Genomic DNA, 23658 nt, shown 5'->3' with positions numbered 1-23658 from the left:
AGGACATAAATGAAGTATCTATTTTTTTTCTTACTCCATGAAACAAATGAGTAGGTATAGGTAGGTATAAGATAGATAGGTATAAACTCATTGCTCTTTAGGAGATATAAAAAGGTGTGACTTAATGCAATTAGCAAGGCAGACATGGGTCAGTTTGAATCAGCAGTGTGCCCTGGCAGCCAAGAGGGATAACCACATCCTGGGGTGCATCAAACACTAGCCAGCTGGTCAAGGGAGTGGTTGTCCTGGTGTATTTACATTGGTGCAGCCTCACCTTGAGTACTGCGTGCAGTTCTGGGCTGCACAATTTAAGAAGGATGCGGAGGTACCCCCCAATGTATCCAGAGGAGGGCAACAAAGCTGGTGACAAGTCTGAAAGGGATGTCCTATGAGGAGCAGCTGAGGCCTTTGGGTTTGTCTGGTTTGGAGAGAAGGAGGCTGAGGGGTGACCTCAGCTCTCTACAGCTTCTGAGGAGGGGAAGTGGAGAGGGAGGTGCTAATCTGTTCTCTCTCCTACCTAGTGATAGGATGCATGGGAACGATTCAAAGCTGCAGCAGGGGAGTTTCAGACTGGATATTAGGAAGCTGTTCTTCAGAGAGAGGGCAGTCAAACACTGGAATAGGCTTCTTAGAGAGGTGGTCAGTGCCCCAAGGCTGTCAGTCTTGAAGAGGCATTTGGGCAGTGCCCTTTGTAACAAGCTTTAACTCCCAGTCAGCTCTGAAGCTGTCAGGCAGTTGGACTAGATGGTCATTGTAGGTCCCTTCCAACTGAAATTATCTGTTTTGTTCTGTTCTGTTCTGCACTATGCTACTCTACATTTCTATATTCTATACTACTTTATGCTACTCTACATTACATAATTAAATAAAAGCTGTGGCACTAATGGCTCCATGATGTAATGATATCCAGGATCTTAACAGTACATTTATTTGGATTCTATAAATATCTGCTGACCCATTATCTAAAATAGTTAAAATATTAAGTTCTATTAACCCACATACATTAATATATTGGTAACGAATTCTTATGGTGATGTAGTGAAATGAGGATGGCTAATACTGAGTGCTCCTTTGCTTAAGGGTGGTAAATCCTGTGCATGGTTTTGAAAATTTCAGCCTTTATCTGATCCTGCAGAATCAGTGGAAAACAATAATTTGTGTGGAGCAGAGGACTGAATAGACGGTAAAGGTGTTTCAGTTTATGTGAATGTAGAACAAAAATGTTCAAGTGGATAACCTGAACATCAGCCATCACCAGACAGAGAAGTAATGTTGCTGTAGATTGGTTTTCATACTTTTGCAACTCTTTACATGTTCCATCAACCGTGTAAGGGAGGAAGGGTTGGAGTGGTTGCTGGAGCTGAGGGTTGGTGCCCAATGGAGAAGCAGCTTTAGGTTGTTGTAGAGGTAATGGTTGAGCATAGCCATATTGCCACAATGCTGACTTTGTTTCATAGCAGTGAAACGACCAGGTAGGAGGTACTGCTAGAGGGAATGGCCATGATTAATTTTTTTTTTCCATTTTGCCTTTCTTTTATAACATGGGGTTTAAAGTATTTCTTTTATTCATTCTATAAAAGTTGTTAATCTTGATAAAAATGACTGCAAAAAGTAGTCACCTACTGAACTGCAGAGGAGATTAATACAAAATATCCTGGGTTTCTTTTACACATGAAGGAGTTGCAAAATCAACTTCTTTGCAGAGGCAGGTGGATGCTTTTGTTGTAGGGCAGTGGCATTTAAGAGGGGAGTTGTTCTCAAGGACAGCAGTACCAAGCCATACTGTCCTTGTTCAGGTAGTTCCCATCAGGGACATTATTGGTACCCTCAGACCATTAAGCGGAGCACTGCATTTCAGTTTTTCTGGGCTGTTCTGGGTGGTTCTTAGCAGATTTGGGATGGTAGTGATTTTTAGGTTGTTGCTGAATCTAATAGCCTGGTGGTGGTGGGATTGTGTGTCTGACTGGGGTACTGGGATTCCCCCCTGCTGGTGTGCTTCTGGGCTTGGGGTAATGGATGTGTGACAGGCTGAGTACTCCCCTGGGATGGGGCTGGGTGTTTTGGGGACCCGCACCTGCCATCCTTCCTTCATGCTCCTTCATGTATCTGTGGAGATGAGCTGCTTATCCCATAACCTAATGGTGGCTGACAGTAGCCTTAACAGGACTTGGGAAGAATAAATGTGGTGAATGAGATGCTGAATGAAGTATAAATGCAGTGTGCCAATACTGACTAATGCAGCAGTTGCTTCAGGCTGTATATTTTTTAGTTTGCTGCCAAACACTGTCTGGGCATTAATCAGCTGCATCAAGGGAATTTGGTTGTCCAGTGAGTTTTACAGGCACATAGGAATGGGAGAGGACCACTGCTCTTCTAATTAACCTGTTGATGTTTTGCCAAGTTTTCATAAGGTTTCTGACAATGTGCTATTTATTCTTTTTTATTCAGATTCCTTTGGGACTCTCGTTCTTCCAGTAGTAAGTATTTCTTTCCTCCTTCCTCAGAAAATGTTGACTCTGTAACTTTTCATCAGTTGGTGTTGATAAGATGATGTATTTTGTGTGTGATCCTAGCAATTTTCACATTCTCAGATGAGTGTATTTACTGACCAGTAAACCAAGGAGTTTTCAGATCAAGTGCTTTGCAGCTTCTTATAAGTAATTACAGGATTTTGGAGGTGACTTGCAGCATCAGCATTTTGCTATCATAGAACCTCAACACAGAACTTTGCTTTGTTTTTTTCTTTTTTGACTGGCCGGTACCTACATGTCTATTTCAGATGCACCATAAGGGCTAATTAGAGCTGAAAGAATTGTGCAGGGCAGTGATTGAGAAATATTTAAAAAGAAATGTGTTTATACACAATCTTCTTAAGGACTTAGAAATGCACATTCAGTGGGTATACATAGTATACTAATCAAGAAAAATGTCAAATATTGAATGTGAGTCAAATATGTCAAATATGAATATCAGTATGAATCCTGAATTTCTAATTGGGGATGTTCATTTTGACAACACAATCTAAAGAATTTTGTATTTCTGTTAGGAAAAAAGTTTTACTAAAGTATTTTCTGAAACACCTGTAACCCTAAGTATCCTTCAATTCCATGGGTTTAAATTTTGATCTCAAATAAACTATATCTGATAAAATAATATGGAAATGTTGGATATATTGTTAATCAGTGACAATGAGCAGGTCACCATTATGAAGACTACCAGGTTGAAATGCATCTGTATGAACTGTAAATTAACAAACATAGAAAATTCAAATAAAAAAAAAGATTAAATTATCAAGTTCTTTAATATAGTCTTACCAGGTCTTAAAAGTGTTCAAGCACCTAAGACTAGATGAGGTGAATTCCTCCTTCTCTTGCCACTATCTGATGTGATGAAAAATGATTCATTTTTTTAATAGTAAGATTTGTTTCATTTGTGTAGTCAGGGTAGACTTATGTTTTGATCAAAGTGTAGTTGGCTGGTAACAGAAGGTGGGTTTCAGTTTTTGGTTTCAGCTGTCATCTTTTCCAGAGGGAACAGCAGCTCCCTTGTCTGAGGTGCTTGTGATGGCGGCTGGTGTGGTCAGGAGACGTACATGAGATGGCCTCTTCCTCTCTTGCATTAGGAGTGCCAAAATGGGGATAGTAATAACATTCACTTGGGGGATGTACTGACTAAGATAAAATGTTTTCACAGCATGTTCCTACTACCTGCTGTTTAAAAGATGTCTTGTTCATATTTGGGTTGAGAAATGGCCCTTTAGAGAAATAGTAGGTGGGGCTGGAGTAAATAGTTACCATGATTGTAGCAGTGATCTTCTGAAAGTGTTGTATTAGTGCAGTTTCTGTTAGCATAGATGTGTGACCCAAAAGGGTTACTTTGCACCTCAGCTAGCCTAATATACTACTGCGGCAATGCAAACTTCATTGTCCCTGGCTTTTATATCAAGAAACCTGCAACACACAGTTTTGTCACTATGCTGCAGTAAGGAAATACCTTCTGAAATATAAAAAGTATAAAAATGAAGGGAGCAACCCCATGCTATTGATCATTATTTATGATAGGAAATAGATACAGCAGAATGCATGAGGTTTCTACATAGCATTTACAGACTTCTGTAGAAGATATCAAAGACAGTCCTTGCAGGTATGTTAAAATAATGGTGCAAATGTACAATTCATTGCTATGATGAGACAAAACAAGCTTATTTTTCCCCCATTTTGATTTTGAATATTTACAATGGTTGCTGGACTTCTCGTAGGGAGTCCTGTCTGCTTTTTAGGGAATACACCATCTTTAATAAATGGTAATATTTGTAAATAAATTAATTTTGAGGTAGTATTTGACACATGCAGTAACTGAGGCTGTTCTTCCTATTTAATATATTCCAGAATACTTGGCATGGAAGCTGGGGAGTGTTGAAATATGTGAATCATATGTTCTTGGCAATGTGTATACAAAATCCTGTCAAAGAGAATGCAGAATCTGTTTCAGTGAGGAGCTTTGCACCTAAAATTTAGTTATATAAGTCCAAATTTTAAATGGGGAATCTCTTCTTACTGTATCATTGTATGCCTGCTCATGGGTGAAAAAGAGCCTGTTTATTTTAATTCTTTCTGATGGTTTCTTTCCTGTCTTGTTTTTAAAAACAGAAATTCAACAGAGAGGGATGAAATGTAGTTGATTCTTCTTTATAGGTAACCACACAGAATCGTATTCGATACAGACTTTTACATCTACCTCATTTATCAGCCTGTGACATTTTTCCCTATTTGGGAATTTCCTTTGCCTCACTGTGCACTCATTATGAGTTTTGACAGCGCAACAGCCTTTCATTATAGACCTTGACAGGATACTTTTGAAGTGCTGTGCCTGGTGAGTTAACAGCTGTAATTTTCATTACCAGTGCAAGAGGAGTTTTTCATTTCCATATGTTATACTGAAAAATGCAACCCTGTCTGTTTTAGTTGTCTTGAATTCAGAGGTTTTACTCCAGATTTACTGTTGTAATTGCAAACAGAAGCCTGTGACGCTTAAGCTTTTTAGCAGAGCTGCTTGGTGAAATGAGCTATGTGTTGTGTTAAAACCCTTTTCCTTCTTCAAAGAGACACTCCTAAGCAGATGGTGGTACAGAAGCTGGCATCTGGGCTGGGGTGTCCCTGGGGTCATTCAGTCTCTGCTGAAGTTGAAATTCCCTTGTGCTGCAGCAGCTCTGCTTCAAGACTTTTGACCCCTGTGGCTGGGTTTCCTCCCACCTAACTTTAAGAAATTAACTGATGCATCTGAATTACAAGCTCTAGAATTTTCTGTCCACTGGAGAGACAGAGAGAGACCTTTGTGTGCTCATTCTGATCTTACGTGGTCTAAATTTCCTTCCAGTGATAGCTGTCTGTGTTTACTGCCAGCACTGAAGGAGACTTCAGTGTCTATCCTAAATAAGCTAACCATACAAAATGTCTCTTCCCTTGTTCCTTAATATTTTGGGAAGAATAATTTTTTTACTTTCTAGATGAATAGCAACATGTGTTGTAATTACGTAATTATTAAACTGAAATGAGATGAAATCTGAGTTTTCTATTGAAAAACAGAAAAACCTCACCTCATGAGATCTTCAGTCTAACTTTTATTTTTTTACTACATAGGACATGAAGCTAAAGCTTATGAAAAAAAGTGCAAGTTTTTCTTATGTCCTGCTCTTTCATTTTTGGAAAATTCATTACCAAAAAGTGATGAAGTCAGAAAAATATTAGACCCCAAAATAAACCCCATAAAATTTCTAACGAACTATGAAAAGAAAAAGGAGAGGATGATATGTTCTCCTGACAAGTTCAGGAATATCTCAGATCTTTATGTCAAATGCTTTTGGAATTATAGTATCTTCAAGTATATTTTGGACACTTAATAGAGAGTCATTATTTTCTTTATAGCTGCCTTTAAACAGTCCTTCTGGGAATTATGAATTACTGGTGGAAGGCCATGCTGATGGTCGGCGCATCTTCTCTAACCGTACCAGCTTGATGTACATGTCAAAGAGCATCTCCGTATTCATCCAGACCGATAAATCTATTTATAAACCAGGGCAAGAAGTGATGTTTCGGATTGTCACCGTCTTTCCTGATCTCAGACCTTATAAAGCATCTCTGAATATATATATCCGTGTAAGTACCCACAGAAATCTTGTTATGCGTTGGAATTTGTCATATGTTTCAACTTTATGTTACGAATAAAGTTCAGATGTATTGCTACCTAAGTCTTGCTAGCAAGACCACCCATGTTTAACATGCAGCCTGACTTTTCTCCTAGGACCCTCGGAAGAAATTGATTCAGCAGTGGTTGATGGAGGAAGGTGATTTGGGTGTAATTTCCAAAAAATTTCAGTTATCAATGAACCCTCCACTGGGAGACTGGTCCATAGAGGCAGAAGTGAATGTGAGTATAACATTGTCAAATTACAGATTTAATTTCTTATGGTAGCTGTGAATAAAGTTGTGTTTACTTTGGTGAAGCAAACCCAGAAATAAACAGGGACCATGAGATGAGGTGATCCTTCTCGCACGACAAACCCAAGATACTATGCAAACCTCACAAGATTTTCAGTAGCGTATGGTTTTGTAAGGAAAGATATAAAAAAAAAAATGCCTATTTTATTCTAAGGTCTGTGTTTTGATTCTAAAATACAAATGTTATTTAAAAAGCGAGGGGTTTTAATAAAAAAAAGAGATATTGTGGAGGTTTGTTTTTTTTAAGTGAAATGTTCTTATGTTTATTTTATAAGCAAATACACAGAAATTCATTATGCCCTGCTGTGCAGCCAGTCACTGTCTCAAGGGATGTGGAATCAAAGACTATTTACAAATCTCTGCCTAGTTTTGGGGGTGTTTCAGCAATTCAGAATGACTGGGGAGTTACTGAGCTAAAAATGACTATGCAAAATGAAAAAGTTAAATAGTAAAGCACAACTATTGCATAACAAAACTGGTATGATCTAGTTTGCACGTTGCCCTTGATAATAGTTCTATCAGTACAATCCTTTAAGCTGCACACTCCTCATACACCGTGGAATACGTTGCAAAAATAGCTGTTCAAAACTCTGTGTCAGGTTTATTCAGCCTGCCTTAACTGCCTGTAATTTGGGAACTGCATTTCCGACTTGGCTTGCAGTGGCCATTTAGCAAGTACAAACAGGACTGCTTAATGTTCTCTGAGCGAGATGATGGAGTAGAAAGTAGAGAACTCATGTGATCATGTATTACTGTGGGAGCAATGTTTACCAGTACCGGTTTTATGCTTGATAGATTTCTATAGGCTGAGGTAGGTGAGGGTGGTGCTCAAGTGAGTGTCAGGACTGGATTTTTGATGTGGGTGTGGAATCGTTACTTTTGTCTTTGATGGGAAATATGTTTTAAATTGTTCCTGCCCTTGTCCCTGTGCTCGGCTGCTCCTTCCCATCCTGTGCTGCTGTTCAATAGTTTCTCAGTCATGCCGAAGCAGCTGTAGCAAGGCTGAGCTTTAAAGTGTGCCGGGGAAGTGACCCAAATTGAAAAGCAGCTCTGTTTTAGTTTGCCTAACCTAGTTGACTGTTCCGGTTCCCAGCACAGCCCCATTTACAGCTGCACAGGTGCTTTTCACGGGGTGGGCTTAGATGTGGAATAAAGTCTGGTATCAGTAGTGGACTTCTTCAACAGTTCACTTGCCAGGCGAAAAAGTGTTGCTTGGGCTTACTCTGAAGTCTTGAGTAATCCTGAAATCAGGAGGACACTGCAGCCACTGTTTTCAGGTTCTTAATATGAGTGCCACTTTCTCCTGAAACAAAACCAAAAATAAAACAAAAAAAAAAAGTAATTGTAAAAGTGAAAGAAAAATGCCTTATAGACTCTCATCTGTGCTAATGAAATAGGTGTGGGAAAACAGAAAAGTGAAGTGAAATCTTAGTAGGCTGTAGTGGATGCTATTCTAAATTTTAGCCATTTAGTACTACTACAGAAGGCTAATGAGCCTTGAAAACATGGGAGGGAATGTCTCAAGTCATGAGTGATAAGGAGAAAGTAAACAGGGAGCAGTTTTTCACCGTCTCTTCAAGTACATAGCTGGAGGGTGCTACATGAAGGAGATAAAGAGCAATTTCAAAGTAATTAAAACAGCATAACTGTAGAGCACAGTACTGTTGGGTGTTGTTGTCGTGGTTTAAACCCAGTCAGGTAACTCGTTCACTCACTCCCCCCCTTCTTTCCCTCCCCCTGCTCCCGGAGGGACAGAGAGGAGAATCGAAAAGAATGCAACTCCCACGGGTTGAGATAAGAACAGTTTAGTAACTAAGGTATAACACAAATCACTACTGCTACCACCAATGATAATAATGATAAAGGAAATAACAAGGGAACAGAATACAACACCTCAGCACCAGCCGACCGATAACTTGCCCCCCTCAGCCCGACCAAGCACCGACCCATACCTCCTCCAACCCTGCAGTCTCCCAGCCCTTCCGGCTCACTCCCAGTTACATCCTAGGCATGACGTGCTGTGGTATGGAATACCTCTTTGATCAGGTTGGGTCAGGTGTCCTGTCTCTGCTTCCTCCTGGCTTCCCCTCCTCCCTGGCAGAGCATGAGACTCACAAAGTCCTTGGCCAAACCAAAACATCGCTATCAGCTCTGTTCCCAGGCCGAAAGTCAAAACACTGCACTGCACCAGCTACCAAGAAGGAGAAAAATGACTGCTACTGCTGAACCCAGGACAGTTGTAAATACTGAAAACTCATGTGGGATCAAGAAATGTCTGGATAAATGCATGGAAGTCACTCCACTAACAACTGTTAATTAGAAAGCCCTGAGACTTGAGCTGACACAGTGCCACTGCTGGCTACCCTGGCTAGTGGAGTTCTTTAGGTGTTGAACCTTAGCCGCTGCCAAAAGCTGGACATTGGCCTTCATGTTCGACCTACTGGGGTACAACCTTTCCTAGGCTGTCTTTATTATATTTTTATCTCATTTTCCCTACAACTAAATTTTTAAAACTTAGGGTTTTAGCATAGACTGTTTCGGGTTGTTAATAGAGCTCTAAATGCTTCAGTGGCATGAAGAGTACCCAGGGGCATGGATAGCTCTCATCATTCTCAGATATGCAGACAATCCTGCATGAAAACGCTTTCCTGTGAGAGTGGTGAGGCACTGGCATAGGTTGCACAGAGAAGTTATGTCTGCTCCATCCCTGGCAGTGTTCAGGGCCGGGTTGGATGGGGCTTTGAGCAACCTGGTCTAGTGGAAGGTGTCCCTGCCCGTGACTGGGGAGTTGGAACTGGATGATCTCTAAGGTCCCTTCCAACCCAAACCATTCTATGATTCTATGACATCTTTCTCTGTTCACCATAGTTTCAGAAGACAGTGCAAGTTGGAAATAAAGAAAAAGTTGTAGGTTTTGAGGTCCAGGAAAACCTGGCTATTCTTACAATGCTTATCGTGTGGGAATGAAACAGCAACCCCAAGCCCCACACATAGAAACTTACGTTGTTTACTTTCAGATTCTTTCTCCTCCACCTGGTCTGCTTTAATTTTCAAATTCTGTGTTGCATATAATGACAAGGCAATATGCATTATTTCTGTAGCATGTGCCTATGCAGCATTTTACATTGGATAGAGCTATCATATGCAGAGTATATTAAATAACTATTGCAATATTCACATATTACACTAGGTCTGTCTAGTGGGTGTCTCACAGGCTATTATTTTTCTGGTAGCACGTCATACTATTGGATTAACGAAACCTGAAAGAATCCTTTTGGAATAAAGGAAAATAAATTTTCTGATGGGAAGCTTTTTTTGGTTCTCTTGCTCAGAAGTGAGCTTATGCTGTGAAATACAAGGTCATATGGGATGGGATTCACTTTGAGGTTTAAGACATATGGATGTCTCCATGTAGGTACTGTGGCAGAGATTTAGTTGGTGTTCAGTGAAGGCTACTGAGTGACCTGGATCACTCCAAGTGGGTATTCCCAGCTGTTGCTTGGATATATTCCTTGCAGTTCTGCAGTTGATCTGCTATATAAGGGAGGTACAGTTTTTTTATGTGTGGTATATCAAGTTGAATAGGTTCACAAATCCTCTCCTGATGACAGAGGTCACTGAGAACTTGGAATGCTTAGTATATGTCTGGCATTTTCAATAGATATGCGTACCTATACTTAATTAGTACTGCTAGCCCTGGATCTACACAGCATCTAGTGCAGTTTATGGATCTACTCTGGGCTTTAGAAACCTATTCAGATGGCAAACCCAGGCTGATCTCTGCATGACTTAGCCATCCTGGTGCCATGACCTGAGCTTTCTTTTCTAGTTAGTCAGCTGTCCAGCCTTCCTATCTCAGGTTTCCCTCTTGTCTTTAAAGAGTGCTGTTAAGTCAGTAAATAACATTTCACTTCTAGTGGTTACAGATCAGTTCCCAAGTGTACTGAGTTTGGATTCCTGGAAGTACTGCCTCTGAATCCTGTTTCAAATCGGGTTCTGGCTGCTTGCTGCTGTTAAACATCCTGTAGTACTCTTTAATAAGAGTTCAGGTGTTAGTGCAGTTATTCCAGGAAAACTCAGGACAGAGTAATTACAGTCTGGTTCCCAAGTCTCCACCTTGTATTTTAGTTGGATATCTTATATTTCCTGGAGCCTGTTGCTGAAAGGCTTTTATTTTAGTTGCTGAGTTTTAGTAGTAGTCATCTCCAAGCAGAAGTTGTTTCTAGTTGTAAAGCATTTTGTAATCTAATTTACGAAAGGTTTTATTTGGAAATTTATGATCAAATATTGAAGAGTAGTGATGTTTCAGGTGCAACAAGGGCTTTATAAAATATTTCTGAAGAATATTATATATTTTTTTTAAGCTTCAGCTATAAAGCAGCTTTGAAAGTCAACTGGGTTGATTATATACTTTACATTTGAATTTTTTAACTTTTGAGGTTTCATGTATGTTACAGTGTATTCACGTTGAATTCTGTGATGTTTTACTGCTACGACAGCTACAGATTTCATATTAGATCCATATATATGTATCATTACTTAAAATGAGAGTCACCTTCCTTCAAAATGAGGTTTTATTGTAGGTGAAACCTTTGGAATTGTCTGTGTATTCAGTAGTTTGCAAATGACCACTGATACTTAATTAGGATCTAATAATACTGAATGCTGGTGACATTGGTGGGACTCTGCTTAGTTTGTGGAGACTGCACTAGTGGATTTGAACAGAAGTTTAGGAATTCATACATAATGCAGGGTTTATTTCCTGCATGTGAAAATAAAGCATGAAAATGGCCGTGAAATGCTTCTATTAATTCTGTCTAGATAAAAAGCTATTCTATTTAGCTGCAAAGCAGAAGTGGAGGAGTGTTTTTGAGATGGGCCGTGAGATGGCGATGTAACCATGGGAATACAGACGGTGCCAGCGCTGTGCTGCTTCAGGGTAAAGTCCTGAGACAACATCCAGTGCCTTTCCTGATGCTGTAACCTGTGACACGTGTAAATGTCAGAACCAAATAAGAAAATGGACCTAGACTAGATTAATTTCAGGGACTTTCGATTGCCAAAGAAGAAGAAATAATTATGTGGAACAATTCCTGTGATTTCACTACTTGGATTAGACCCAGATGACTTCAAACAAGACTGGTTCGTCACAGCAAAGCAAAATTTGGACAGTAATTTTCAGTGATTCTCAGATGTCAGGATCCACAGCATCAAAAGCCCAACTGCAGAAAGCTCCATCATCCTTTTAATCTCAGAATATTTGTAGAGATCTCTTTTTGGCCCTCTTTTCTTGATGATCATCAATGATTCAGTGATTCTAATACTCTGGGCAATGGGCACAGAATGTAATAGATGTTTTGCATTTTAAGAAATGCTGTTTTAGAGCAAAATGCTAATAGTCTGGAAGGGTGAGTGTGTTAGAAGCAGGAGAAGGCATAAAGACAAAAAATAAAGCACTTCTGGAAACATGGAATAGGCATGCTGTTGTTTTCCTGTCTTAAAGAAAATCTCTCTTGGTTTGTATGTATAACTACCTGTGCAGATCATAATGCTTACAACACAAAATGCTACAGCACTGACATCCAGTTTACAATCAGATTACCTTTTTGCTTTTTTGAAAAACCACCACTCCTGGTTCAAGAGCTTCCACTCCAAAATATTTGAACAATATTTGCCAGAAAGGCAGCCGTGCCCTTGGGAACTAAAATGATATGGAGCAGTTGAAGTACTGTTACTTGTCCTGTTCCAAACCAGTTTGGCTGGAAAGTGTGTGTTAGTGGGAAGTCTGGCGTGATGTTCAGGTTATCAAGATGACCTAATAGGGTCTGTTACTTTTCCTGCACTGTGAGGCATGGCTTGCTTTCTAAAAGAAAGCTGTCATTTTAGAGAAGGTGTAGCCAAGAGTGCTAGTGTCATTTTAATCTGTTTTGTGCTGCTTACACTTCTCCTAGATGATGATGATGATGATGATTATTTTGATGATGATGATTATTTTTACTTCTGAGGTAATGTGAAACAAAATTTAATTTTCCGGGGAGTTGTTTTTTCATCCTGCCAGCTGCAGTAATGTTCTGTTCATGGTTTGCTTAATGTCAGGGATGACATATATATGCTTAGCATTGGAAATAAAAGATGTAGAGAGAGCCAGACATGAGATAAATTCACTATAGGTTATTTTCTTAAAATACCTGTTCCGAAGATTACCTGATAGTAATCTGATTGTAGACCGCATGTCAGTGCAGTAGGATTTTGTGTTGTAAGGGTTATGGATCTGCACAGATATTGTGGAAATAGCAGATTCTGCCTATATCTTTTCAAACGTGGGAATATAAATATGACAGTTAAACTGGTGATTAGTGACTTACTAATAAAGTCGGTAGCAATCTGATTTTTACTTTAATAGAAGTCTTTTGTAGGAAAGGTGTAAATATAGCAGTATAAGGGGCTTTGAGATGCCTAATTTGCAAAGTCATTGATCAGATAAGAGACATCTGTTATAATTGTTTCCAGACTGGATCCTGGTTCTAGGGTTTTTCATGCAGGACTTCTTAGTTTATCTTTTATTGCCACAAACACTCATTCCCATCTGACATAATCTTGCTGATACCTGCAGTTGGTTATCCAGGTTAAGTCTCTTGCCCCACATTTCAAACCATGTTATCTAACATACTCCAGCACATTTGATAACTTGCAGTGATGTCACTGGTCTCAGGAATAATCAAAGTAATCAGACTTCTGAGCTACACATGAACATAACCTCATATGCAATTGAGCAGAAGCTCAGTATCAATGTTTCAAAATAACTGCCTCTTAGTGACAGACTGTTGTCTTTCTCAATCTTTCCCTTATTTCTCAGAAGACTCTTAAGTGAAGAGGTAAACAAGGCTTTCAGAGGAGCCTCTCCCTTCCTGTCCTTTGGAAAGTGGAGACTCCTTTGGTTTCTCAGCCCATTCTTTCAGCCCAGCTGAGCTCACATTTTCCTCTGGAAAATCATTGCTCCAGTGTAATCCCTATTTTGATCCCTGCTGAGATGCAGAGCTCCAGTTCTAGGCATGTTGGTAAATCACCTCATATCATTTCCCTGCTGATGGCAGCTTTTGCTATGATGCTGTAAAAAAGTCATTGAGCAAGGGTTGCACATCAGCTGACAAATGACCTACATGCTTGGTGAGAATCATAGAAGCATAGACTTGTAGAATCATTTAGGTTGGAAAAGACCTTTAAGATCATTGAGTCCAACCATTAACCCAACACTGCCAAGTCTGCCACTGAACTGTGTCCTTAGGCATCACATCTTTTAATTTCAACCACTTTCGGTGGCAGCCTGCTCCAGTGTGTGATAACCCATTGGTGAAGAATCTTTTCCTAATGTCTGATTTAAACCTCCCCTGGCACAACTTGAATTTACTTGCATTTTAGCAAGGAAGAATAATTGAGTAAGACAGTAAAAAGCAAAATTTATGTGGCCATCTACCATGACTGTTTTGTCAACTGTCATTGTACCGAAGAGCAAAAATAGCTGCTGAGTTTTTAATGTTCAGGGAGTGGAAAAAAAGCCTTAAAATCAATATACCAACTGTGTGCCATATATATTGCCTCATGTACCACATCTCAGAAACATGCCAGAATATGCTTTTAGGTACCATCCTGAGGAAAATCAGGAAGTAAGTGAAAAAATTAGAAAAATAAGAAAATAGAAGAGAGCACAAGTAAAAATATATTATATAGTTGTTTATTTCTTGCATTGATTTTTAACTAACAAAAACTGAGATGAGACAATACAACCTTTTGAGTAAATGAAGAACCTTGTGATTATACATGTTTTTAAATCATCTTTATATAGACAAAAGCTTCACTTCTGTAGAGATAACTTGCGTTCATTTTACATGAGCTAGTAAAGATACTGCTGGTAAGTTGGTCAGGATTCATCATGATGACTGATGCTAGGGAACTTTATGCTAGCTGGCTTGGATATTTGGGGATTTTTATACAGAAATCAGACATGCGTAGATGTCTGCAGATAAGAAGCTCTACAAGCTCATCATTATATGTACTTATAACGTGCCACATGTGAGCTTCTGTGGCCTTCTGTGGTGCAAATACATTCTACTGGTTCCTGCAGCAGCTTCGTAATGGGAGTTGATAATGGTTGAGCCATGATGAAAATCACATCATATCAGAAATTGTAATTTAACTTAAATATGGGTGGGATTTGGCCTAGAATGGTCAGATGCCAGTGTCGATCTAACCGCAGTTATTTTCTCGTGATTTTTTTTCACTAGGGTCAAGTTCATTATCAAAGTTTTAAAGTGATGGAATATGGTAAGTATTAAGGGCATTTAGTAGTAACTAAAATTGGTAATTGATTCTCCACTGGAGTAGCATCCCTTGCCTAGCATGAACCCCAGAAAGTTTAATTTCCGAATCTGTTGCTTGTCTGAGAGTGACTCTGTGTCCTGGGAAGAATACCATCTTATCAGGTGCCCTGTTTATCCGTGGTAGCCTTAATGACTTGCTACTGTAGTGTCTGGATGCCATGCAGTCTTTATAATACTCATTTCAACTCTGAGATGAGGTTATTGTCTCTGAGAAAATAAATGTATATTTTTATCTATCTATCTATCTATCTATCTATCTATCTATCTATCTATCTATCTCTTATCTATCTATGTATTGATCTATCTATCTATTTATATTTTACAATTATAGTTTTTACTGGGGAGGGTTACTGTGCTGAGACTGAACTGAAACTCTTGTTTTCAGAGGAGTCTGAATGCAATCCAAACTGCATTGTATTTGTTTTATTTCCCGCCTGGGCCTGGTGTTAAATGATTTTGTTATGCAGGACCCTCTAGGACTTTCTGTAGCTGCTATAAGGGTAGCCATGAGGGAAGATCATGAGGGAAAAGAAAAGGTGGCTGTGAGGGGAGATTGTGAGGGGAAAAAAGGAGTGGCCATGAGGGGAGATCATGGGGGGAAAGAAGGGGCAGCCATGAAGGGAGATCATGAGGGAAGAGAAGCTGCAGCCATGAGGGAAGATCATGAGGGGAAAGAAGGGGCAGCCATGAGGGGAGATCCTGAGGGGAAAGAAGGGAGGGCTTTGAGGGGAGATTGTGAGGGAAAAGGAGGGCTGGCCATGTGGGAGATCATGCGGGGAGAGGAAGGGTGGCCATGAGGGGAAAGTAGGGGGGTGGCCATGAGGGATAAGGGGCTATCGTGAGGGGAGAGGAAGGGCAGCCATGAGGAAAGATCATGAGGGGAAAGAAGGGGCAGCCATAAGAGAAGATTGTGAGAGGAAACAATGGGTGGTCATGAGGGAAGATTGTGAGGGGAAAGGAGACGCAGTCATTAGGGGAGATCATTATGGGAGAGGAGAGGCAGCCATAAAGGGAGATCAAGAGGGAAGAGCAAGGGCAGACATGGGATGTGAAGGGTCACCATAAGGGTTGAGAGGCAGTCTTGAGGGGAGAGCCTGGGCAGCCATGGGGTGTGAGGGATGGCCATGGGGGGTAGGGGTGGCAGCTATACAGTGTGGGCCACTGTGGGGGTCAGATGAGGGGTGGCTGTGAGTGGAGATCATGAGGGGCAGCTATAAAGGAGATCTTGAGGGGAGATCATTTTGCCCTGAGTGACATGGTTTAGTGGTGGGCTTGGCAATCCTGAGGTAACAGTTGGACTTGATGATCTAAAAGGTCTTCACCAGCCTAGTTGATTCTATGATTCTGTTTTCCAGGATCATGCAGGCAAAGTATCTGTGTAATGTCTGATTATGAAGCTTGCTGATGATTCTGTAAAGGCTGAATAAGTTAAAAGTTTTCTATTTCAATCTTAAAAGCTTGTGTGCAGGCTGCTGTTACGATTCCTGTTGTTTTTTTCAACAAAAAGTCTTTATCTGGGGCATGTACAGGGTTCAGTTAAAAGTACATCTTGCCTTATATTCCTTAGGAAACTGTAGTAAGCTTTATCATATTACACATTTCACCCTTAATAGTTAAAAAAAAAAAGGAAAAATTTATTATTTCTTATTTGAACTTAATGCTTTCTCTATTTTCTATTTTATTTTTTTTTAGTTTTACCAAAATTTGATGTTATAATAACAACACCATTATATTATTCTTTGAGAGAGGAAGACGTAACTGGTGTTGTCACTGCAAAGTAAGTAAATTATTAATACTATTTGTCACTCTCACTCTTAGGAAAATTATCGTGGGTCTCTAAGTGTCAAATGAAAACTTATATTTAGAATGTTAAAAGAGTGCTTTCTAGTAAGAATTAGCTTCCCACCAAAAGGAGCATGACCAGCAGGTCGAAGGAGGTGATCCTGCCCCTCTACTCTGATCTTGTGAGACCTCACCTGGAGTATTGTGTGCAGTTCTGGTGTCCTCAACATAAAAAGGACATGGAACTGTTGGAACAAGTCCAGAGGAGGGCTTGGAGAGAGAGACTGGAGCACCTCCTGTATGAAGATAGGCTGAGAAAGTTGGGGCTGTTCAGCCTGGAGAAGAGAAGGCTGCGTGGAGACCTCATAGCAACCTTCCAGTATCTGAAGGGGGCTATAGGGATGCTGGGGAGGGACTCTTCATACGGGACTGTATTGACAGGACAAGGGGTAATGGGTTAAACAGGGGAAGTTTAGATTGGATATAAGGAAGAAGTTCTTTCCTGTTAGGGTGGTGAGGCACTGGAATGGGTTGCCCAAGGAGGTTGTGAATGCTCCATCCCTGGTGGTGTTCAAGGCCAGCTTGGAGAGAGCCTTGGGTGACGTGGTTAAGTGTGAGGTGTCCTTGCCCATGGCAGGGGGGTTGGAACTAGATCATCTTAAGGTCCTTTCCAACCCTGTTCTATGATTCTATTTCCAGTTTCTGGATTTTGTTATAAGAATGTTAGATTTTCAGACTTCTAGTTAGGTTTTTTGGACTGGTAAAGGTATTTCTAGAGTATGGCCAAGATATTTTTAGTTACCTTCCTCAGAAAAGTTCTTGAATCTTTGCTCAAAATGTATAATTTGAGGCTTTTTTTTTTTTTTTTTTTTTGCTTATGGCTATTGATGGACTAGAATGATTTTTGGGTCCGTGTTCCTTCCTCCCTATCTGTCTGAATATGATAATGTCATGGTTTTTGTTATGTACAACTTGGAAAAATATATCAAAAAGAAATATTACTGCTCACTGACTGCAGGTTGTTAATGGTATTATAAGGAATATGGTGCAGTTTTCAGGTTTGTCATGCCTGCAAATTATGTTTGCCATGTAACAATGCCATGATTTCTTTGGACTGTGATTAGTAAATAATTTGAGTACAAATATGTTGTATCTTTTGTGTTAGCAGCATTTGGGAAGCAAAACACTTGCACTTCCCACATCCCATTTTAACTCTACTGCGTATTAGTTATGATGCCGCATTGGTGTTCTATTCAATAACTTGCTTCCAGCTTAGCTTAATGTAATTAGCTTTCCTACATTGTACAGCCCATAATAATAGGTATATAGAGCTTGTGTGAAGAAAAGAGCAGCACTATGTATCTTAGGTTTTGGGTTTCTGACTTTAGTGTCAATAAACCTATCCGAGTATTGGAAACTCCATGTTTCAAATTGAAGATATGTTCTAGCTGTGTTTGAGGCCATGGAAAAATATTGTAGTAGAATCTTTTGCCTTGAAATCTCTGCAGAAGACCAAGCCTAGGAGTTGAAGTGTTTTTTTGATTGATGTCTTTCAGGTACATGTATGGAAAGCCAGTAAAGGGAACTGTAACAATCACTTGCCTTTCTGTGTCTTACTGGACAAACAAGAGAAATATAACAACAACAATGGAGGTGAGCATCCTGCTGGCAGTTTGCAGCTTTGTAGACTTTAAGCCTGTGTCTTGTTTCGTAGGTTTAATATTCCTGGGACCATCCTTGAGTGCTGAATTCAGCTGGCATGGTCTACGGAGTGACTTGCATTGAGAGTGTTAAACTCTCTTTAATTTCCAGAATAAAGTATCTACATTCAGACTGCTTGTTGAGAATGATACTTGGCCACTGTGGTTCCTTGAACTGTGCCTAGAGATTACTTTGGAGAGTGCTAGTTGGCCCAGGTAGAAAAACTTTCCAGAAGACACTGTAGCAGCATAGGTGACAGAGGACCTGTGCCCAGGAGTGCACCCTGGCCCTGTGTGTGCCCCTGCATACGCAGCCATGTGTTATGAGGCCAGAGGAGACCACCTCAATTGTCTAGATGGAGCTCTAGTGTGGTAGAGACTAGATCATTTTGTGTACTAATTGCCTAGTTATTACATTGGAGATATGGTATTATTTGTAACCTGGAGCATGAAATTTAAAAAGGCATGCAGTTTGGATCTGAAAACTTAAAAGTGGTATCCTTTTGCAAAATCAGGCATTTTATTTTTGAGCTGTGGACTGTGTTTCGAACAGGTTCAATTTCTGCTAAATGGTGTGCTTGTTGTTTTCTGTTGGCTGACTTAAGCAGCTGGCTGACTTCAGGGTCTTCAGCAGCACTTAGCCTTTGGAAACTGAGCTCAGAGATGCTGGATAGGGTAAACTCCTCTTCTCAGGCAGGGGCCGGTTAATTATATTTTTGATACTGTTCATGGTATATTTTGACACTGTTCTTGCCATGTAGAAGTGGGTAGTTCTAGATATTAGACAAAAAAACCCACAACCAAAACTAACTTTCTCCATAAGGCACTGTTGACTCTAAAAACTAATGAACTCGTACTGCATTTAATAAAAATGCTTTCTGAAAGCAGAAGATCAGTGTTCTTAAGTTTCTGGTGTTGACACTCTGGAAAGTGTATGAGGGGAGAGTTACAGGACTTAACCAGAAATAAACTGTTGCAGGTGGAAAGGTGTCCTTGGGTTTGCTGGATCAACAATTTATTTTTTTTTCTCTATGTTGCAGATAAATGGATCTGTGAATGTAACCTGTAACAAGCTTATGCTGCAAAGCTTGAACACTGATCGATCATGGCACCAAAGTGACACTGATTACACAGACCCAATAGAAATTATTGCAGTGGTCACTGAGTCACTCACAGGTATGTGTCTGTGTGATGTCTTCTGAGAGAAATCCAGAGAGTAGGTGCTGGAAGAGCTTACTGCTATGTGGAAGGCTTGGAGCGCTAGAGAAGTGTCATGTGCTGATGGCAGTATGAACCATCTACATGCAAATACACTAGCTGAAAAAATTTATTATCTCAGCTGTTGCTTGCCTCGATATTAAATAGTTTAACCAGCTGTTAACTTCGGTTGAATACAGTTCTACACTAAATCATTTATTAAATAACCAAGAAATATGCTCAGATGGGTCCTTAAAGTCAGTGTCTGATCCCTTTTGATGAGAAAAGCAGGCATAAAGAATTGCTAGAATTGGCCTGAATCTTAAACACTTAGGTTTAATCATAAACTTAACCTTTTCTGTTTCTAAACCACAGGAGTAGAAAAGGTTCTCTGGCCCCGTTTTGTTCACTGTCTCCCCTCTTCTAGACTGGCTGATTTGCAAACTGAGCCTTTTTGTGAGTTTGTGGTCCACTGCACATTGCATATTAGAAAAAAAATAGTTTGTAAAAATTTCTGCCTGTCCCAGAAACTCGGTTTTATTACACAGTTTCTGTAGAAACCCCACCAAGGTGAAGTTGGCTGATCTGGGATTCGTAAGTTCCTTCCTTGTGTCATTCTGACATAATCTGTGTGGAATAAAGTACTATGTGATATGGCTTATTTGGCCTTGTGAAGACAGTACCAGTATGTACGTTACCTTTGTACTAATCCTTAGCTGAAAAGGCGAAGAACAATAAGAGTGGAAATGGTTAAAAATATGAGAGTTATTTAAAAATCAGGAACAGCAACCGGTATTGCTGCTAAAGGAATATGTATGTTAAAAGCTTGTTGTCTAAACACATACAATTATTCAACAGGAATCTCCCAAAATTCAAGTACCATCATATTTCCAAAGCAAAGTGACTATTTTATTGAATTTATGGACTACTCTAGAGTTATAAAGCCTTCTCTGAACTTCATAGCTACTGTAAGTTCTTTCGTTTTATTATGATCTGTGCATAAGCAAATGTAACTTCTTTATTTTCATTTAGACGACAAAGTTTGCCTTGGACTTTTAAGTATAATTTACAGATTTGTTTTAAAATTACCTCTTTTTTGTTATACATATTGGCAAATACTAAACTTAGAGGCGTTTGCTCTAGAAAAGGATAAGGAGGCAGGGAATGCTGTAGTGTTTGCAGGACGTATTTGAGTGTATTTGTCATTATACTGGTGGAGAAATCTTTTCACTTTCTAGCTGATCTGTTTTTCATTATGTGACTGTGCTTTAGAACAATAGAGTAGTTATTGAGTCCAAACCCTCTTAATTATATTTGTATTTTTGTGTGTATATGCACACGCACACAAATACATACTCTGTAAAGGGCATCTATATAATTAAGCAGCTGCCACAGAATTCAGTAAAGCTTATCAAACCACATTGCTTTCAAGTGAAAATGTCTTTTTTGTCCTGTCTTTCTCATATCAGCTGCAGTCCTCTCACAGAAGTTTCATGTTCTTCATGCTGTCCATAGTCTGCATTCAGTATTCCTACATTTAGCAGAGGTTGCATATTGCATTACTGCATTTCACTTGAAAAGGGGAATTGACTTTACAATTCTTGAGCCTTTACTATATGGAAACAAGACCTAAATGCCAATAAAATAAGCTGCATATACACTTTCGTAGTAGATTGGCTCAAGCTATAGCTGTGTGCTAGCCCGATCGTTTGGGTTTTCGCCCTTTTTATTTTCTTTGCCAGGATCCTAGCTTGACTCCAGCTCTGACCTGCTGCTTCTTCTTCCAAAAATGATCTGAGTGAGCGGTAGCTGAGGCATTTAGCAATGCTTGCAGCTGGCAGGGAAGAAGGTATCAGTTATGCTCCCAGAGGAATGTGAAGGAATAAGTGTTAATAGTTATTATCTCCACTAGTAAGTGGAGATCTGCATATGCTGTACAGAGAAAAGATAGGAAAATAATGGCAGAGGAGGAGGGGTAATGGAATGACAGACCTTTTTACTGAAAAAGGGAAACATTAGTTAGGTGCTTTCAATAGTAGAAGTTGAAGTTTCGGACTGTGTAATGCAGAAAGAGAATGGATTTACGATGGATGAGAATCTGGAGTTGATTAGACTTGAATATGGGGATAAGACTTGATGCAAGTTAATCGATTGTTGGATAGTAGAGTGAACTCAGTTCCATCTGCTTTGCTTCTGCTCTTTTTTGACTCCCTGGAGTTACAAATAATTTTGTTCTTGGCTGACTTGCCTACCTGCAGTGTTCGCAAGGGATTAAAAATAAAGTTACTGATGTGTGAGAAATCTGAGGATGCCCTTGGCTTTTTGATATGCTATGAGTGCAAATACGTTGTTATATGTTATGTGTTTGCATTTTAGCTTTACCCTGTTTGATGGATATTTTCTTTGTTTTTTAGCTAAAGGTGACCCGTTCTGATAGCAACCAACTGACAGCTGAAGAGAGGCAGAATCTTGTCGTAATCACTGCGCAACAGTCAGACCTGCTTTTTCACCACTCTTCACTTTCACACCTTGAGAACGAGGCAACAGAGGAGAGAAATCTGACAGTCCATGTGCTGAATTACACAGTGCCAGAAAATGGAATAATTGATGTTGAGTTTCCAATCCTGCCAGATACAAAAACTCTGAGAGTTCAGGTAATGCTTTGTAATATGTTGCTTTGGAGCTGTGGGACACCAAATTGAGCAGGCTGTGATCAATGATATGTTATTCCTGCCCTCTGCAACAGCTGATATGTCACCTAGTATTACTTTCCTTACCTCGTATTCATGTTAGAGCTGGAAAGAAAGTGACAGATCCCATCTAAATGTGGTCTAATTGCACCAAGATATCAAGGGAAAAAACCCAAAAGAGAGACCTAAAGGAAGCAGTAAAGTGATCCTGTACTGCCATTGAAGCTACCGTACTCTTGTAAACAGTACCATATATGTGAACATCACATTGATTTTGCTGTTTTGTTAAAGAGATTTGTTTTGCATTGCCATGCAGGCAGAGTTCCTCAGCAGTAGGACCGACATAGGTGTTTATGATGTGTTCAGCTCCCCCAGCCAGACTTATCTCCAGGTTAAAACAAAAAGCCAGGATATAAAGGTACAGTCTGAGACAAAACTTGCCAAGTTAAGAACCTATTCAAGTTACTCATCATGTTTTCATACTCATCTCTGTGAATTGATGCTTTTCCTAGGCTGGGAAACCTTTTGAGCTGAGCATTTCAAGCAACAAGCCAGTGAGAGAGTTCCACTATCTGGTAAGTTACTTGTTTTACATATGGGGACAATCCAAGATGACTTTTACCAAATTGACAAATACTCCAGTGAGTGGGATGTGATTGGATGTTAGAGAGATTCAGATTTTTTTATTGTGGTTTGTGAAAGAGGTGGCCCCAGAACTTGCTTTCCATTGGAATGGACCTTTTTGAGACTTTCATTTTGCTACCTAGCAGAAAGGCCCCTGGCACTATAGGGAGGTGCTTTCTGGAAGAAACATGTCTCTTATTTGGTTGTTGGATTATCTCTGCTTGCAGCTGTGTAACACAAGACACAACTGCAAGAGCAATGCTGTGCAGAGCACAGGAACGGGATGAAGTGATGTGAGAAGGGTCAGGGATCTCCCAGGAGCAGCCCAAGCTGGGGCTTGCCAGCAGGTCCTGCAGATGCAGGTAGAAGCTTTACACAAGTTCAGGACTGTCAGGGCTGAACCCTCAGGCACAAGGTGAGGAGAAGACCTGCCTCTGAGAAGACATGGTCTTTGGCAGGGTGGCATTGTTAAAAATGGAACTTCTTAGGAAGCGTTTTTTAAATACAAGGCTTGAGTAAAGGCTTGTTTAATGGCTCAGCTGCTGTGTTGCATTTTACAGCATATGTATTGAAGGGTTTGTTATCTATACATCATGGTCTCCCATCCTGTCCTTAACACATGCCTGTCTTGTGCACAGTCTTTACCATAATGATCATAATAACTACAGTTCTTTTTCTTTCAGAGACTTTTAATAGTAAATTGAATAAGGAAAACCATATGACAGTATAAAATGTGGGGATTCAAGTGTGTTTTCTAAAATAGAAATACTCTCTAGAAAACTTAAAAAGA

The 23658-nt window shown here is 39.9% G+C and overlaps 1 protein-coding gene across 1 annotated transcript in view; it reads left to right on the top strand.

Annotated features, from left to right (window-relative positions):
• The window catches only part of CD109 (CD109 molecule), a 78885-nt gene that overhangs the window by 14041 nt on the left and 41186 nt on the right, over positions 1-23658 (top strand). Inside the window, exons 3-13 of the mRNA XM_061460463.1 lie at positions 2449-2477; positions 5925-6155; positions 6301-6426; positions 14780-14819; positions 16568-16652; positions 18214-18310; positions 19398-19533; positions 20413-20522; positions 21969-22208; positions 22561-22662; positions 22757-22819. Of these exons, the coding sequence (XP_061316447.1) occupies positions 2449-2477; positions 5925-6155; positions 6301-6426; positions 14780-14819; positions 16568-16652; positions 18214-18310; positions 19398-19533; positions 20413-20522; positions 21969-22208; positions 22561-22662; positions 22757-22819 (1259 nt within the window). The remainder of the gene's footprint in view (positions 1-2448; positions 2478-5924; positions 6156-6300; positions 6427-14779; positions 14820-16567; positions 16653-18213; positions 18311-19397; positions 19534-20412; positions 20523-21968; positions 22209-22560; positions 22663-22756; positions 22820-23658) is intronic.

Source organism: Pezoporus flaviventris, unplaced genomic scaffold (genome assembly GCF_033815535.1).
Source record: "Pezoporus flaviventris isolate CSIRO_AGI_PZ_B2104156 unplaced genomic scaffold, CSIRO_AGI_Pfla_v1 ptg000031l, whole genome shotgun sequence".
Classification (NCBI taxonomy): domain Eukaryota; kingdom Metazoa; phylum Chordata; class Aves; order Psittaciformes; family Psittacidae; genus Pezoporus; species Pezoporus flaviventris.
Note: the sequence above shows the minus strand (reverse complement) of the source record. Positions and strands in the feature narration are given on the sequence as shown.